The sequence below is a fragment of the Mytilus edulis genome, chromosome 5 (genome assembly GCF_963676685.1).
Source record: "Mytilus edulis chromosome 5, xbMytEdul2.2, whole genome shotgun sequence".
Classification (NCBI taxonomy): Eukaryota; Metazoa; Mollusca; class Bivalvia; order Mytilida; family Mytilidae; genus Mytilus; species Mytilus edulis.
The window spans coordinates 49,000,945-49,016,884 of NC_092348.1; the positions used below are offsets into that span (position 1 = coordinate 49,000,945).

General features: G+C 31.9%; 1 protein-coding gene across 4 annotated transcripts in view; it reads right to left on the reverse strand.

Annotated features, from left to right (window-relative positions):
• Positions 1-15,940, reverse strand: part of LOC139523845 (protein-glutamine gamma-glutamyltransferase K-like) — an 89,864-nt gene that overhangs the window by 9,328 nt on the left and 64,596 nt on the right. For all 4 annotated transcript variants that reach the window (XM_071318183.1, XM_071318182.1, XM_071318185.1 and 1 more), the window contains 5 exons: positions 12,019-12,201; positions 9,067-9,327; positions 6,764-6,882; positions 4,913-5,020; positions 204-381 (listed from right to left, as the gene is read on the reverse strand). In XM_071318183.1, coding sequence (XP_071174284.1) covers positions 204-381; positions 4,913-5,020; positions 6,764-6,882; positions 9,067-9,327; positions 12,019-12,201 — 849 coding nt within the window. The remainder of the gene's footprint in view (positions 1-203; positions 382-4,912; positions 5,021-6,763; positions 6,883-9,066; positions 9,328-12,018; positions 12,202-15,940) is intronic.

The window sequence follows — 15,940 nt, forward strand, 5'->3', positions numbered from 1 at the left end:
TTCTATCTTCGTTGAAGACCTATTAGTGGCTTTCGGCTGTTATCTGCCCTTTTGTCGGGCTGTTGTCTCTGACATCTTCCCCATTTCTATTCTCAATTTTATCATTAATCAATCAGATACGTTCCTCATACATTAGTTATTAATAGTAAAGAAACCTGTTTTAACCAACAACAAAAAAACACAAATAAAATAAAAATCCAAACCTGTAGTGGCAACAGCAGCAAATGTCCAACATTGGCCATATTTTACTCCTTTTCGTTTTTTTAAGTATTCTTCCAAAATTGCTGAACTTCCGTTCCATGCATATGGTGCTACTCCGTCGTCGTATTTACCAGAATAGTTACCGACTAATATTCCACCATCATGTTCATTGTTATTGATCTATTTTTTTTAAAAAATCAATGACTGATGTTACTAGGGTTAATCCCTCACATTTTTTTGAGAATATGCTCACATCTTGAGTTAACTCTGAATATAATAAGACTAATAATAACAAGTGATTCAACGCAATGTAGGTCAAAGTAAACACTGGTTCAACAGAAAATGGCGTAATCTACTAACCGCGTTTATGGTAAATATGATTATTAAAGCAAATATAGGCTACCATACGGTCTTAAAGAAAGAGTAAACCAAATGCATATAGTAGGTTATAAAATGCCCGAACATGACGTAATGTAATACAGTTTAGAATAACCGGTCTGATTGATGAACAAATCAAAATAAGTAAAGACATATAGACCAACGACAACCGGTGAATTAGCGGCTCATGAATTGTACATACAGAATGTTACTAGGTTAAACAAAATAAACATTACATCCACATTATCATGTTCCTGATAGACTAGGACAAGAAAACAATAACGAAAAAGTCCATGCTGAGTATATTTGTTGGTAAAATAAAATTTAAAATATCGTCAAACAGAAAGGATCTTAAAATCGCATAATCTATGTAGTTTAATATTTTAAAGATCAAGTAAAAAATCGCAATATTCCTTATAAATACAAAAGCTGAGTACTTTAATTGTAGCTTAGCATGGATACTAGCATGGGTACTACGGATTTTCTACCTCGGGAATAGATTACCTTAGCTGTATTTGGCAAATTTTTTAGGAATTTGTGGTCCACATTGCCTTTCGGCTTCGTGCTTTCTTTGGCCTTTTGACATTTTTTTATTCAAATCACTGATGAGTCTTTTGTAGACGAGGCGCGGGTCTGGCGTAAATGTAAGGTTTCAATCCTGGTATCTGTGATGAGTTTATTTAACATGGGTATAAACACCGTGAGTAGGGAAATAATTAAATATTTACATATGTATGGTCACTAGAAAGTACAATTTTTATTGATGGAGTAAAACCGCCTGGAGAGAACCGATATTGCATTGATAAATGTTATCTCTCAAATTCAGGTTGGATCAAACTTTTATTAAAAATGAATATATATTTCAAAAGACTGCTTTTCCTAATTGTTCTTTTTCAACTTTTACGGAGTACTATACTGATTTGTTAAAAGTAAGATTACGTTTCCTAATGAATGTTCCTGCTTCAAACCCCAATTGCAGTTAACAAGGCAGTTTACAGGAAATTCAAATTCTAATCCAACAAGCTTAACAATGTGGCGTTGCAGATTAATATTATCATGAGCTGTTCAACAAAACGGTAAAAGTGTCTGTACATGTATCCCATATTACCATTTTTTTTAGATGAAATCTTAACTTTATTTATACAACAAATTTTCTTATCCTCTCATTTAGTAGTGTCTCTTGCGAAAACTGTATTTATCAAAATAAATCCTAAGAGTAAAATTACTCGTAAGTCATACACGTTTCAGTTTAACTTACGATAAATTTTAGTCGTAAAATTTTTTGTGAAAAGAGCCGCAGATGTTTATCACTCAATCGTATCTCTATGTTCGACTTTTGAAATATAAATCCTAAAAAACATTTTGTAGTATGACGGCAAAAGTAAAAAAATATAAAAACAAATAAATTCTACTCCTTTTCCAGTTTGTATGTTCTGAAATTCCTATTTTCTACTTTTGTACTGAGATACTCACAATGGTTTAATAATTTAATGTTATTAAACGGGATATTTTACATGTAGTAATTTTAGTGGAATTTGTAGTTCTCATTACTTCCGCAGGAATTATACAATTGAAAAATTGTCATTTGTTTGTTTAAAACGAATTTCCACGCACCTCACTTTTTCACAAATATCAAATATTTAGGATTTATGAAATGAAGGTTTTAAGTGTAATATGTTCATAACAATCATTTCAATAAACAAATATAGTCCCTAAATACAACAAACATTCTGATGGTTTTTACATATACAATAAAAAGTACAACATATAAATTGACAAGAACGTTAGACAATCATTCAATTGAGAATGAGGTCTGTTGAGTTTTCAATACATATTGGAAAAGAGTTTTTGAAGACACATTGGTGGTCTTCGGCTGTTGTCTGCTCTATGGTCAGGTTGTTGTCTATTTGACACATTCCCCATTTCAATTCTCAATTTCCTTATCATAGACCATCTAGTGCTGTTGAATTTGAAATGTTATATGGTGATTCGACTAAAATTGTTAGGTAAAATCCGTTCAGAATATTTATTTGTGGATGTGGGTGCTTAAAAGTTTGCCAGCTCAACTGTAAGGAATCAAATACGTCTTTTAGCATTTTCTGTGTCGAGTGCCAACACTAACGCACATTTTGCTCAACCAAAACGAAATTAGTACTTGATATGTAACATCTTCTGAAGTACCTACATTGTATATAAAATATGTTTAATAATAAAAAGATTCAGGCATTACAGAGGAAAATTTGGAAAACTCAAATTTCTACGCATTTTTATGTTCTACAGTTCACAACTTCCTCCAAAATCGAAACTAAAAAAATCTGCAGCTTCTTATTGTATTACTATTAAAATTTGTACCAGTGATACCTGTACGGTCATCTGCCATATTGGGCCGTACGTGATGGAAGTTACGAACAGCCGCTTTCCACCAGTGAATATCATCAAACTTGATATGTAACTTTTTGTGATAAAACTACATGTATGTACCAAATATCTAATTGAATGAATCAGGCATTATGGCAAGGAATGCAAACATATTATTCCTTTTGGTATCGCCGGTATGAAGCTAAAAAGCAAGATTTTAATTTAGGCAGAGACTTTCCATTTCCAAAGTTATTATCTTATTCATGCTTAAATATTTCAACCTTTTATTGACCTTTCAAAATCATTAAGCAAACGTGATATTTGAACTTAATTGAATCGGTTAAATGCTACATGTAATATTACCCGCTTGTATTACATGCTGGACTGTTATTTTCACCAAAGGTCAAACGATGGTTAGTTAATTATAAATCGTTTAAACGACTGTAAAAAATGATATTACCACTTAAGAATACACTTTAGTAAATAGTATTAAATGTCATCAAGCAATTTATCTGCCATCTAATAAGACAAATATTGTTGTATGAAGGAAGATATGAAAAAATTATGGATTGTGATTAAAATTTTAATAATCCTTTGACCCAAATGGCACAAAAAATCAAACCCAGGATATATTGCAGCGAATATGGAGAAAAGACAGTCTAATGGTGTCATCAAAAGCTATTCAAAAAGTTGAACTAAAGATCATTAACTCGTAATCACTTATGTTTTGGTTAAAGATTGAACATGATTTGTACATTATAAGTGTCATTCAAAATTCCGTTTTCAATATTTCTATCAATAATCATCGGTTTAGACCTTTCATTAAATGTTTACAAGTATACTATCAGTCAGGTAGACATAACGGTAAAAGAAAAAGAAATATTACTGCAATAGCAAGCAGACCACAAACGAATTGGGAAAACCAAAACTTTTCGTCTGACTAGATGAAATCAGATTGCAAGCAATTGTATGGACATAATAATAAATTGACTGTTAACAAAACTTTGAATTTTTTAAATACGACGGCTTTTCTGCCTCAGAAATAAATTACCTTAGCTGTATTTGGCAAAACTTTTAGGAATTTTGGGTCCTCAATGCTCTTAAACTTCGTACTTTATTTGACCTTTTAAACATTTTTTTAATTCGAGCGTCACTGATGAGTCTTTTGTAGACGAAATGCGCGTCTAGCGTAAATAACTTTTTTAATCCTGATATCTATGATGAGTTTATTTACAAGGTTCAATGATCCTTAAAGGTTTTTTTGTATATTTTGGGAACTATCTGCTTTCTTTTACTATACAGTAAAAGATATGGAAATGAACAATACATCAATTAATCCACACTAGTAGCTACACTGTCTCGTTTTCTCAACATACTACTTGTAGCTAACTTTCTCATATATAACGGTTAATTGTTTTATTGCCATATTTTACTGCTAATTGACATTTCAATACACTGGTTTTCTCCGGTAGAAAATGAACTCAATTTCAATGCCGCCGTCCTTGTGAAGCTAAACCCCAATTTGATAAATACCAACTTCAAAATAACAACTGTACACATTTGTATAAACGGATTTTGAAAAGGCTTAGAAATTAAACTTAGGATAAATATGGTGGCCGGTTAAGGCCATTTCGCGTTTTCGCCCTTCATATACTATAGGGCGAAAACGTGAAAACGCGAAGTCGGAACGCGAAAACGCGAAGTCGATAACGCAAAAAGACAAAATATTTTATCTTTCCGCATTCGCGTTTCTGAATTTGTGTTTTCGCATTTTCGACTTTGCGTTTTCATGTTTTCGCATTTTCGCCTTTTCGAATTGGAAATAAAAAATATTTCGCCTTTTTGCGTTCTCGACTTCGCGTTTTCGCGTTTTCGACTTCGCAATTTCGCGTTTTCGCCCTATATAATATGGAGGCGACCATAGATAAAAGATATTGGAACTAGTATTAGAGATATTATCAAAATAATGACTTACAACACTCGATATTGCACGGACAACCAACAGAGGGTCTCCTCTAGCAGAGTCTGCCAACTCTGACTTTTCAAGCATTGCAAGAGCTGCCATCAAACACACATCGTCAAACTACAAAATTGTAAAGTAATATTTTCAATATAGATTGGCAGTATGCATACATGAAATGTGAATTTGCACAAATGATATTTAAGGTTATTTCATAATATGTTATCTTCTCAAGCATTGTCAGAAGACTAATAAAATACAAACATTCCACATGAAATACAAATCTATAAACAACAACCGCGAGACCTATATACTAACAAAAACATATTTCTTAGCACGTGTGTTCATATTTTTTATTATTCAAATCACAACTACTATTTCAGTACTGTGCAAGAATACAGACGTTCATGATTCGATCAAAAATATACATTTTGCAGTTTCTTGAAACCCCCTTATGTCTTTCTTTTTATTGACTTATTGAATTCACTCAAATCTCAACTAAAACAGGTATTTACTAATTCCCTTGCATCTGGTCAATTCTAATCATAGTTTTCTATCACTTTTGTGGGTGCTTATTGTTTTCCAACTTGTACTTTATTTCGCCTTTTTAACATTTTTTAATCGAGCGCGAGTTTCTTTTCTATTCTTCTGTATTCATATATATTTCTGAGTCCAAGCTCTGATGTGTATGCAAGTTTTGTGTTTGTTACATAACTTTCCAACATGCTCTGTTATTTATATTAACAGTATCATTACCATTTATATGTTTCATTGGTAGCTGTCCCATTAACGTGTCAAATCGGCTTTAAATATATATAGCACGAAGGGTGATATAAGTTTTTCATACGCAACAAAAAGACGGCTTATGTTTTTGAATATACATTTCTACTTTCCTCTACTGTAAAAATGATATAAACATAGTGGTAACGTGTAGCAGTTTTGTGATTTTAGAATATGTTGTTGCTTCTGGTTGACCAATCATTCTTAGATGGCAAACTCATTTGCAGAAAAAATGAAAAGTATGCAATAGACATGATAAAAAAGCTGTAAAACGATGTAAAGAATCCTCTTTTTGTCATATATTTTTCAGGACGTTTCAAAGTATATAAGACTGATGTTCACTTTATTCTTCAACTACATGTTGTTCTGAATAAGCCATGGATATACTAGATGAGCAAACAAGCGTCCTTGTAATTCAAAGTAAATTAGCCTATTGATTTCACACAAAACTAAGATAGAAAGGTAAATTGAGTTTACTTTAAATGCTCTTTTACATGTTAAAGATCAATTAATTTATAAATTGCAAAATTCACAAAAATGCGTCATGCATATTAGAGTGAAGATGTAATTGAAATACAAAATTGAGAGCTTTAGTGTTTGATGCTTTTCAGACTAAATGATACTATATTTAAATGAAGAGTTGTCTCTTTGGCACTCATACCATATCTTTTCATTTCTATTGTAAAACCCAGTCGACAAGCCTTCTTCCTCTTTTTATGTACATTTTAAATGAACATAATGGGTACATTCAGGTCTTATTTATTTCATATACATGTATTAGGTTAAACAAATATGTTAATCATCATTTTTATATGTAAAAGAATGAGTTTTAGTGGATCGAATCAGTCAACCAAACTATTCCCCTGGTTTTACTTTCATTACTGACATTCTTACCTTTTAATAGCTGAATACGCCTAGTTAATGCGTAACCAATCTTAAGCAAAGGAGTTAAATAGAAGGTCACATGAATACGAATTTAATGAGGTTGAATTATTTACAGAAATATTCGATGTTGACGTCATTCAGAAGTATGTTTATTTTATGAACGTTTTCTAAAAATGATTTTTCGATGGAAAACTGGCATACCTGAGCAAAGTTCCATGGTCTAACACTAAATTTTCCAACCGTTCCCATCCATATTCTTCCAGTTTCATTTAGTATATACTCTTCCCTTTCATTTTCGTCTTCAAGGAACACAGTATCAGCTGATGTTAAAAAAATAACATGTGTTTGAATTCAGATTAAAATAGACAAGATATTGCGTATAAGAAGCATATTTGATATACAAACTTGAGAAAATCATAAAAAGTAGTGATAGATGGTATAACTTTTCGGAGATTATACATTGGTGTCCTAGTCAAAGTTCCGAAGTAATACACATCGGATGACCGCCAGTTCTGGTGGATTGTAACAAGCACTTTTCTTGGGATATTCTTCCGCAAGCGTTAACACAAATTTCCGGTATTCTTTATTTGTTATTGATATATATACTTCTCACGACAAAACATTTTCATATCATTTCTCTGTGTTTTGAAAAAATATTTTCATAGATATTTATTTATGAAATTAATTTATAACAAGCGATAAGGAATGTTATTTTGTACTGGATAATGTCCGCGTTATTATAGGAAATACGCTCGGTATCAGTCAAATACGCAAGTCACATAGGTAGAAATGTCTGTTGCAACAATACACTGAAATTCCTTCGCGGTCATCCGCTGTAAAAATCATTTTGGAGCAACAAAATGAAATCAGAACATACTAGAAACGTATATCTTTTACGGTCACTTTGCTAGAATTTTTTTTCTGATTAACAAGTTTCGGTTCATACAAACAAATTGACAAAACGGTCGAAAAAATTGAAGACTTAATTTGTAGGTTTAAGACATTGCATCTTTGAAATTTACATTTAACATATGAAAAAAAATTGGAGGTTAAAAGCAATTGTGGAAATCAAAGATGTAAAATAATGTTATATATATTATAAATATTTGCTCTAAATATACAATCAGGGCACAGTGAATCAATTATTAGTTTGGAATGTCTAAATAACGTCAATATGAAGATCAAACAGGATGACATTAATATCTATAACAATATTCTAATTTCATTGTTTCGGACATACATCTTGATAAAGTGTGAATTGATGGGACATCAATAGTCAGTAATTGCAAAATATCAAGCAAATCATCAAAATGTCCGCATTAAATCTCTATTGAGACGTCGTCCATCATTTTCTATTCATGGAAGCCAGAATATTTGATCCTAATAAGCTCATAATTCACCCATCTATTATAACATGCATGAACAAATAACAAAGACAACGGACTATCTCAAAATGTCTGGCAATAATTTAACAATAACATTTCATTTACGAAGACGCAAGCTACATCTGACAGATCAGAAGAAGTAAAAGATCATTGATTATAGGTCGGATTCAGTAATAACTACAGATTAAAACGTATTTCATGTACAAATTTTCGGTTCTGTCGATACGTGGCGGAAGTACGTGTCATGCGGTTGACATCGAGGTCTTGGCTGTAAATGTTCACGGTTACGATGAAGCTTTGATATATTCTATCTTAGGAATAACAGAAAACGTATAACCATGTCACTTCTGATTGTTACAGGTTTTTTAGACAAAAATAAAATGAATATAAGCACAATAAACTGTCAAACTAGAGCGTGAAATTTAAAAATAGTAATTAATAAATATTGTATTTAACTTCCCCTATTTCGCTCCTATTATCAATGAAACAGCAGAGTAAATAAATAAATAAACGAGATAGCATTTTATTTTTCAAAGGTTAAAAAGTTTGTAAGCGTTTACGCACATTTAAGTCTTTTCGAAATCAGCTTAAATACCAATATCAATATACAATATAAAAAAGAAGATGTGGTATGATTGCCAATGAGACAATTATCCACAAAAGACCAAAATGACACAGACATTAACAACTATAGGTCACCGTACGGCCTTCAACAATGAGCAAAGCCCATACCGCATTGTCAGCTATAATAGGCCCCGATAAGACAATGTAAAACAATTCAAAAGAGAAAACTAACGGCCTTATTTATGTAAAAAAAATGAACGAAAAACAAATATGTTACACATAAACAAACGACAACCACTGAATTACAGGCTCCTGTCAGGAATATGACAGTTGTTATCCATTCGGTTGGTGTGTTTCGGCTTTTGATTTTACCATTTGATTAGGGACTGTCCGTTTTGAATTTTCCTCGGAATTCAGTATTTTTGTGATTTTACTTTCTACATTAAAATACAGCTTTCGTTATTCGAGTGATGTTTATTATTTCCTCGTCGGATTACATAGGTTTAAAACACAGTACATTATAGGAATATAGGAATAAAAAAACATTGTCCGTACCTCCACACCAAGGATTAAAAATAATAAAGATGTCATCAGGGTGAGTATAGCGGTACTTCTCTTCTCTCTTGTCATTGTTTCTGTGCACAGTATCGATGTACACTGTGTATCTCCCAACAACACAAGACGATCCGGTGCAAATCTTTAGACTGACTTTTTTGTCCTCCGTTGATGTTATCTGATACCCCCATTCTCCAGGCTGAAGATTACGAACTTTAGTCACTGGTATTACAGTATTCTTACTTTGCATAGGCTGGCGCCCTGAAATAAAGTTCAAAATAGGTGCTAGAATAGTCAAGTGTTTTATCACTACAGACAAACTCTACGACACTTAGATCGATTCTTCAACTCCCTATAAAAATAAAACGATTCGGTGTGATTAACAATGAGACAACTCTTCAACAATAATACTTTACGATCATCAACAATAAACAAACCCTTAGGCCGCAAAGTAAGCTATAAAATCCCCGAAATTACAAATATAAAACAATTATAACGGCCTGTAAGTTTTTTCTCGTCAAAATTCAATGAATGTGTCTCCATGAAATATAGAAATGTTAGTTATTTGTTGTCCGAAATGAATGAATGTGTTACCATGAAGAAATAAAGGAAATGTCAACAGTTTCTTGCAATAATTATTGAGAGTTTTCATTATAACTCTTTTTCAGTAAATAACAGTTTAAAGACAAAAATGAAAATAATCATATGGCTGTATAAGAGATATGACTTTTAATTTCAAAAAGTGTATACAAATAATGATTTCTCTGTAGTGACATGCTATGTAATATTTTATAACTAGATATCATTGAGATGGGAGCCATCTCTGTGGGCCCCGCTGTGAATAATGTGCATTAAAAAATTTTATCTTTACCATAGGACATGGGTTTGTCAACTGAAATCAAAGTTTTTGACCTTGACCTTTGACCTAGGAAGTTGTAAATAAATTGACACACCCTTTGGTGTTGGTTTATAAACATGTCAAGTATAAACTTTGAAATAATAACGGTTCTCAAGATATAGAGCGGACACGATCTTTACCATAGGACATGGGGTTGTCAACTAAAACCAAAGTTTTTGACCTTGACCTTTGACCTAGGAAGTTGCACATAAATTATGACACACCCTTTGGTGTTGGTTTATATACATGTCAAGTATAAACTTTGAAATGATAACGGTTCTCAAGATATAGAGAGGACACAATCTTTACCATAGGACATGGGGTTGTCAACTGAAACCAAAGTTTTTGACCTTGAACTTTGCCCTAGGCAGTCGTTCATAAATTATGACACACCCTCTGGTGTTGGTTCATATACATGTCAAGTATAAACTTTGAAATCATAACGGTTCTCAAGATATAGAGCGGACACGATCTTCACCACAGGACACAGGGTTGTCAACTGAAACCAAAGTTTTTTTACCTTGACCTTTGACCTAGGAAGTTGTAGATACATCATGACACGCCCTCTGGTGGTGGTTAATAAACATGTAAAGTATAAAGTATGAAATCATAATGGTTCTCTAGATATGGAGCGGACACAAAGTGTTACGGACGGACGGACGGACGGACAGACTGATCACTATAGGGGACCCGCCTTTGGCGGGGCCCTAATAACCATAAAATCTTCACATCTTTTTGAGATGAACAGTAAATAATTATAATCAGACCTGAATATCTCAGCTCGTACATGGAATGAAAAAATACACTTGTTCCTGGAACCAAAAATCATCAAGTATGCTAGTTATAAAAAAGGACTGATACCAGCAAAACCGGTTTATGGTCAATCTCGCCTACGAGATTTGAAAACCTAATGTCAGCAGAATTACATTTAAAATAAATTTCCTAGTTGCAATATATTTCATAGAAGAAATCCTGAACATGAAGACAATTTATTTGATGTTATCAAACAGCAATCGACATCTAGATTAAAATGATTGTCAGAACTAGGTTAAATTTCAGTCAACCTGAAGAAATAACGTGGGATTTGAGACTTACAACAATAGTTTTCAGATTAACCCCAATCTTATCGATCCTAATACCTGTCAAATGAGATATAATGTTAAACTTAAAAACAGTCAATTTGTAATGGATATCGTTCTTCCGTATAATTTAAAGCTCTCATGGCCCCTCTTTCATTATCAAGAAGAAATGATTGATCGAACTGTCTTATTACTCATTTACTGCAGTCGTCGAACTCTCCCAGATTTACAGTCTGTTTAAATTTTTAAACACGTTGCCTTTTTTCCAATCATCGATGTTTAAATTGTCACCTGACAGTCATTTAAACCACTGAAGTCTCATGTGAATAACGCACACATGCAGAATTTTTTATGTGTTTGAATTGCGAATTTAAAGATACAAGTGAATCAAGTTTAAAAATCTATTGTTTTGCATCTCTAGAATTTTCAAAATCTCAAAAACTTTGTAGTGTAAGCAATGCATAATGATAGCTTCGAGTTCTGAGTTGACCAATTATGAAGAAACAGTAACATTAATTTTACTCTAATGAATAGATTGTGACAAATTTCATATGTATATCATCTCTATTCCAGCGTATATGTACTTCACATGATATAGGTAACACAGATCAAATTTGCTACACATGCACAACTGCAAAATCCTGTGTATAGTAATGACAATCGGAAAAGCTACCAACAATCTGCCTTACACGCTAGCAAAAAATAAAAGAATATTAACTTTTTTAAATAATAAAATTGAGAATGGAAAATATGTCAAAGAGGCAACAAACCAATCAGAAAGCAGACAACAGCCAAAGGCAACTAATCGGTCTGCAACGCAGCGAGAAAATCCCGAGAGAATACCTGTAACAAATCTGAAAACAATTTCATCGTCTGCTTTACTAAATGTTCTATCAAATGAATGATCGACCACATTATTGCCAGAAATAGGGTGTGAGCATAATAACTTATATTGTTTTTAGAAAAGAAAAATACCTGTAACAAATCTGAGAACAATTTCATCGTCTGCTTCACTGAATGTTCTATCAAATGTGATACTGATGTCAAACGATTGTCCACGTCTAAGGATCAGATTGGGTATTTCATATAGACTGGTCTTGTGGGCTTGTCGATTTAGGGATCGTTGCAGTTCGACGGACTTTGGCTTTAACAGAACTTCTGAAAAACAAGATAAAAGAAAATTAAATTCAATTATATCAAAATGCGTATATTCTGAAATATGTTTAGAATTAACTAGTTCTGAAAAGATATATGAAATTAATACGCGGTATAAAAAAAAAGTTAGAAGTTCCTGTTTTTTCTATGAGATACGTGTCAGATGAATTGATAAAACTAAGAATGAAGCTTGGTACACGCAAATTGCGACCAGACGTCAGTTTTATCTAATACTCTGCTGTGGTATATGTAAATATTTCTTGATTTGCATTCGATATTTATTGTCTTATCTATTGATAGAAGCAAGCAATGGGTCAAAGTCAGGAAAAAGCACAAAAAAACTAAAATTGTATGTGAAAATGATGGTCTGAAATGTTTTGTTATACATTCGCTTACCAATGATCTACAAACTAATGATGGCGTCTATAATTCTTTTTATAAATCTTTTTGGATTTTGCATGTATCATTGTTTCACCCGTTTCTGATTGAATAGGATGACTATATCGGATGTAATTTAAAGCTCAATAAATGAAGTTGAGATATTGCATTACTTTTGCAGAGGATTACGTATATTTCCCATTTGTGACTTGTCATACCGGACATAAAATCGGAGTTGCGACAGCTGATTTAATTATACACGCCATTGTAGGTTATTCCCCGTCTGGCTGTCGTATTTTAATGGAATAGAGCAAACACCTTTACGACATGTAATTAGACTATGTGACTATACACCTAGAAAATACAACACTGTCTCCTTAACGACATTTGTCTTGATAGGTGAGGGAGTAATGGTGACAACTAGAAAACTGTTAACCTCGGCACTTATCACGAGTACCTGTATAATGACAATTTATTACACTTTACGTTAAAATGACAGATTTTGATTGGTTAATACTAGGGAGACAATCTACTCTAGTATTAATAATTGTCTCAGTGGAATACTATTTTTTTAATGTCATCCTCTTGTGCAGACCAATCAAAAAACAATAATTTATAGGACAATGAATTGAATTTGCATCAAAAAATTTAAACTAATGTTCAAGTTCGTCATCATACTTTTTTCATAGACTGTCAACAAATTTATTATTTTTGAATTTAAAATACAACAATAACGACAGAACATTCAGTATAATAAATTACATAGCACAGTCTGATAGAGCAGACTATTACCCCTTAAAGATCAATGCCATTTTCAGAATAAAATAAAACTGTTCACATGCTGGTATGGTAATTTTAAAAAGCTCTTGTAACGAAAGATGTGAGTTCATAGCAAATTATTATAAGTATAATCGGTAATTTTTTCTCCATATCATACATAATATAGTTAGTAAATAAGACTTAAAACATGCAAAAAAAGAATCCAACAGAATAGCAGTAAAAATAAATGTAGCTGAACACTAAATACAACTGCGAAGTAATTAATCTTGACTTTATCTAATAGATCCAAACAAATAGCAAACAACTGCAATACCTATTCAATTTAGTAAATCGGTAAACATTAGTGTTTTTTAAATGAATGCCTCATCAATCTTTTATATGATACATATAAAACTAACTAACTGGGACATTTATTTGTGTTAACTGGAATTACAAAACTATCAGATGAAAACAAAATTATGATTGGCACGCAAACCTACAGTCACAAAGCGACGTTCAGAAAACCTATACAATTAACAGAACCGCATGAGCACTCATTTCATTTAGGTGTCTAAACAGAAATGTGTTCTGTAAATATTTATGTCCTTAGACATGGTGAAGATCTTTGAAAGGATATTTAATTAATTTTTAAACGTTACAGATGTTAGCTAGTAATATGTCCATGGAAACTAAAAATTACAAAATACTATTGAATTTTTTGTTTGTTGTTGTTTATCTTAGTTTGCAATGCTCTTCAGCTATCTACTTGTTTGAGCGTCACTGATGAGTCTTATGTAGACAAAACGCGCGTATGGCGTACTTAATTATAATCCTGGACCTTTGATAACTTTTGCACTGTGTAATGATCTTCTGTGTATATATAGTTATAGTATATCTCAGTTAGAAGAGAAAATGTTTGATAAATATAAAAAAGACTGGTGTACAAGAATTTTTTCATATAGTACCGGTTGTAAATTGAGAACATATAAACTTTTTAAACATACTTATAACACTGAGCAATATTTGCTACAGAAAATGCCACAGCGCCATCGTAGTGCTTTTTCAAAGTTTAGATGTGGTGTAGCACCATTAAAAATTGAAACTGGTCGATATGAAAGAAAAAATCTAGACGAAAGAGTCTGTTTTAACTGTAATATTTTAGAGGATGAAAAACATGTACTTTTAAATTGTCCCTTGTATGAAGATCTAAGACATGCACTTTTTATTGATAAATTGTGTTATAATGATATGTTTTTAAACTTGTCTGATGAAGAAAAATTTATATATATGTTTAAAAATACCAATATTTGTAATATTGTTGCCAAAACCTGCAATAACATTTTAACAAGGAGAAGCAGTATTTTATATCATTAACTACTGTATTTGTAGTATTTTATAAAACGAATAAGTATTATTTGTATTTTAATAGTCTCTCATAATTCTTTTAAGAATGGCACATACATGTATTTAATTGTTTTAACTATGTTTACTGTATAATTAATTTTATAATTGTATCTTGTTTTAATCATGTTGTATGTGGTGAGACTTTAATAAACTATTGAATCTGAATCTATATACTTAAGATTTGTGTAATTCAAACATCCGTTTCAAGTGTGGTGCTCATTAAATAATTATCAAACACAAAAAATACTGTTGTTTTAATAAGCATTTCGTTTAAATGTTCTTATCTAACTTCAAAACCTTCAAAGATTTTCTTAACTATTTAGATAAATAGTATATGCCCTTGTCTGTTGTTAAACACCGTATGTTGACCTATCATAGTTTTTGTTGGATGGTTGTTGTCACACTTTTATTTCCTAGCATTCAAATTATAAAAATTAATAATCAATTTGTCAGTTTTTGTAAATAATGATATGTCTCATCTTTATCGTCTTTTCTAAATTCTATACATTTTATGTATTAGTATTCGTTGTTATTCTGTTGTTAACATGTCGAAATGTACTATTATATTATTTATTTGTGTATTTCTCTGTCCTGAATAGTCTTGAATTTGTTTGTAATGTATTCCTGTTATATAATGTTGTCATTTTAGTGGTTTATTTAACATTGCCATAGAGCGCGAGGTTTGGCTTGCCACAAAACCAGGTTCAACCCATTATTTTTTTTCTCAAAATGTTCTGCACCAAAGTCCGGAAAATGGCTGTTGTTATCTAGTAGTTCGTTACTATGAATGTTGCATTGTCGTTTGTTTTTTATTGCACTTCGGGTTTCTGTTGTTTCGTTGTTTTCCTCTTATAGTCAATGTGTTTCCATCGGTTTTAGTTTGTAAGGCGGATTTGGTTTCTCTCAATCGATTTATGACTTTTAAACAGCGGTATACTACTGCTGCCTTTATCTATATGTCATTGTATATGTCGTGTTGTGACTTGCTTGTTGCAGCTTTTCGCCAGATTGTTGTCACAACATTCTATTTCTTGCGCAAAAGACTGAAAGTGTAATTGAAGTGTTAGTGTGTTTGTTATATATGACAATATGCATAATTTTTTAGCATTGTTATATGACTCTTCTAATGTTAAATTGTGTATGACTGCTGAATGTTTAGATTAAGGTTAAAACACTCAAAATATCAATTCTCGGATGAAAC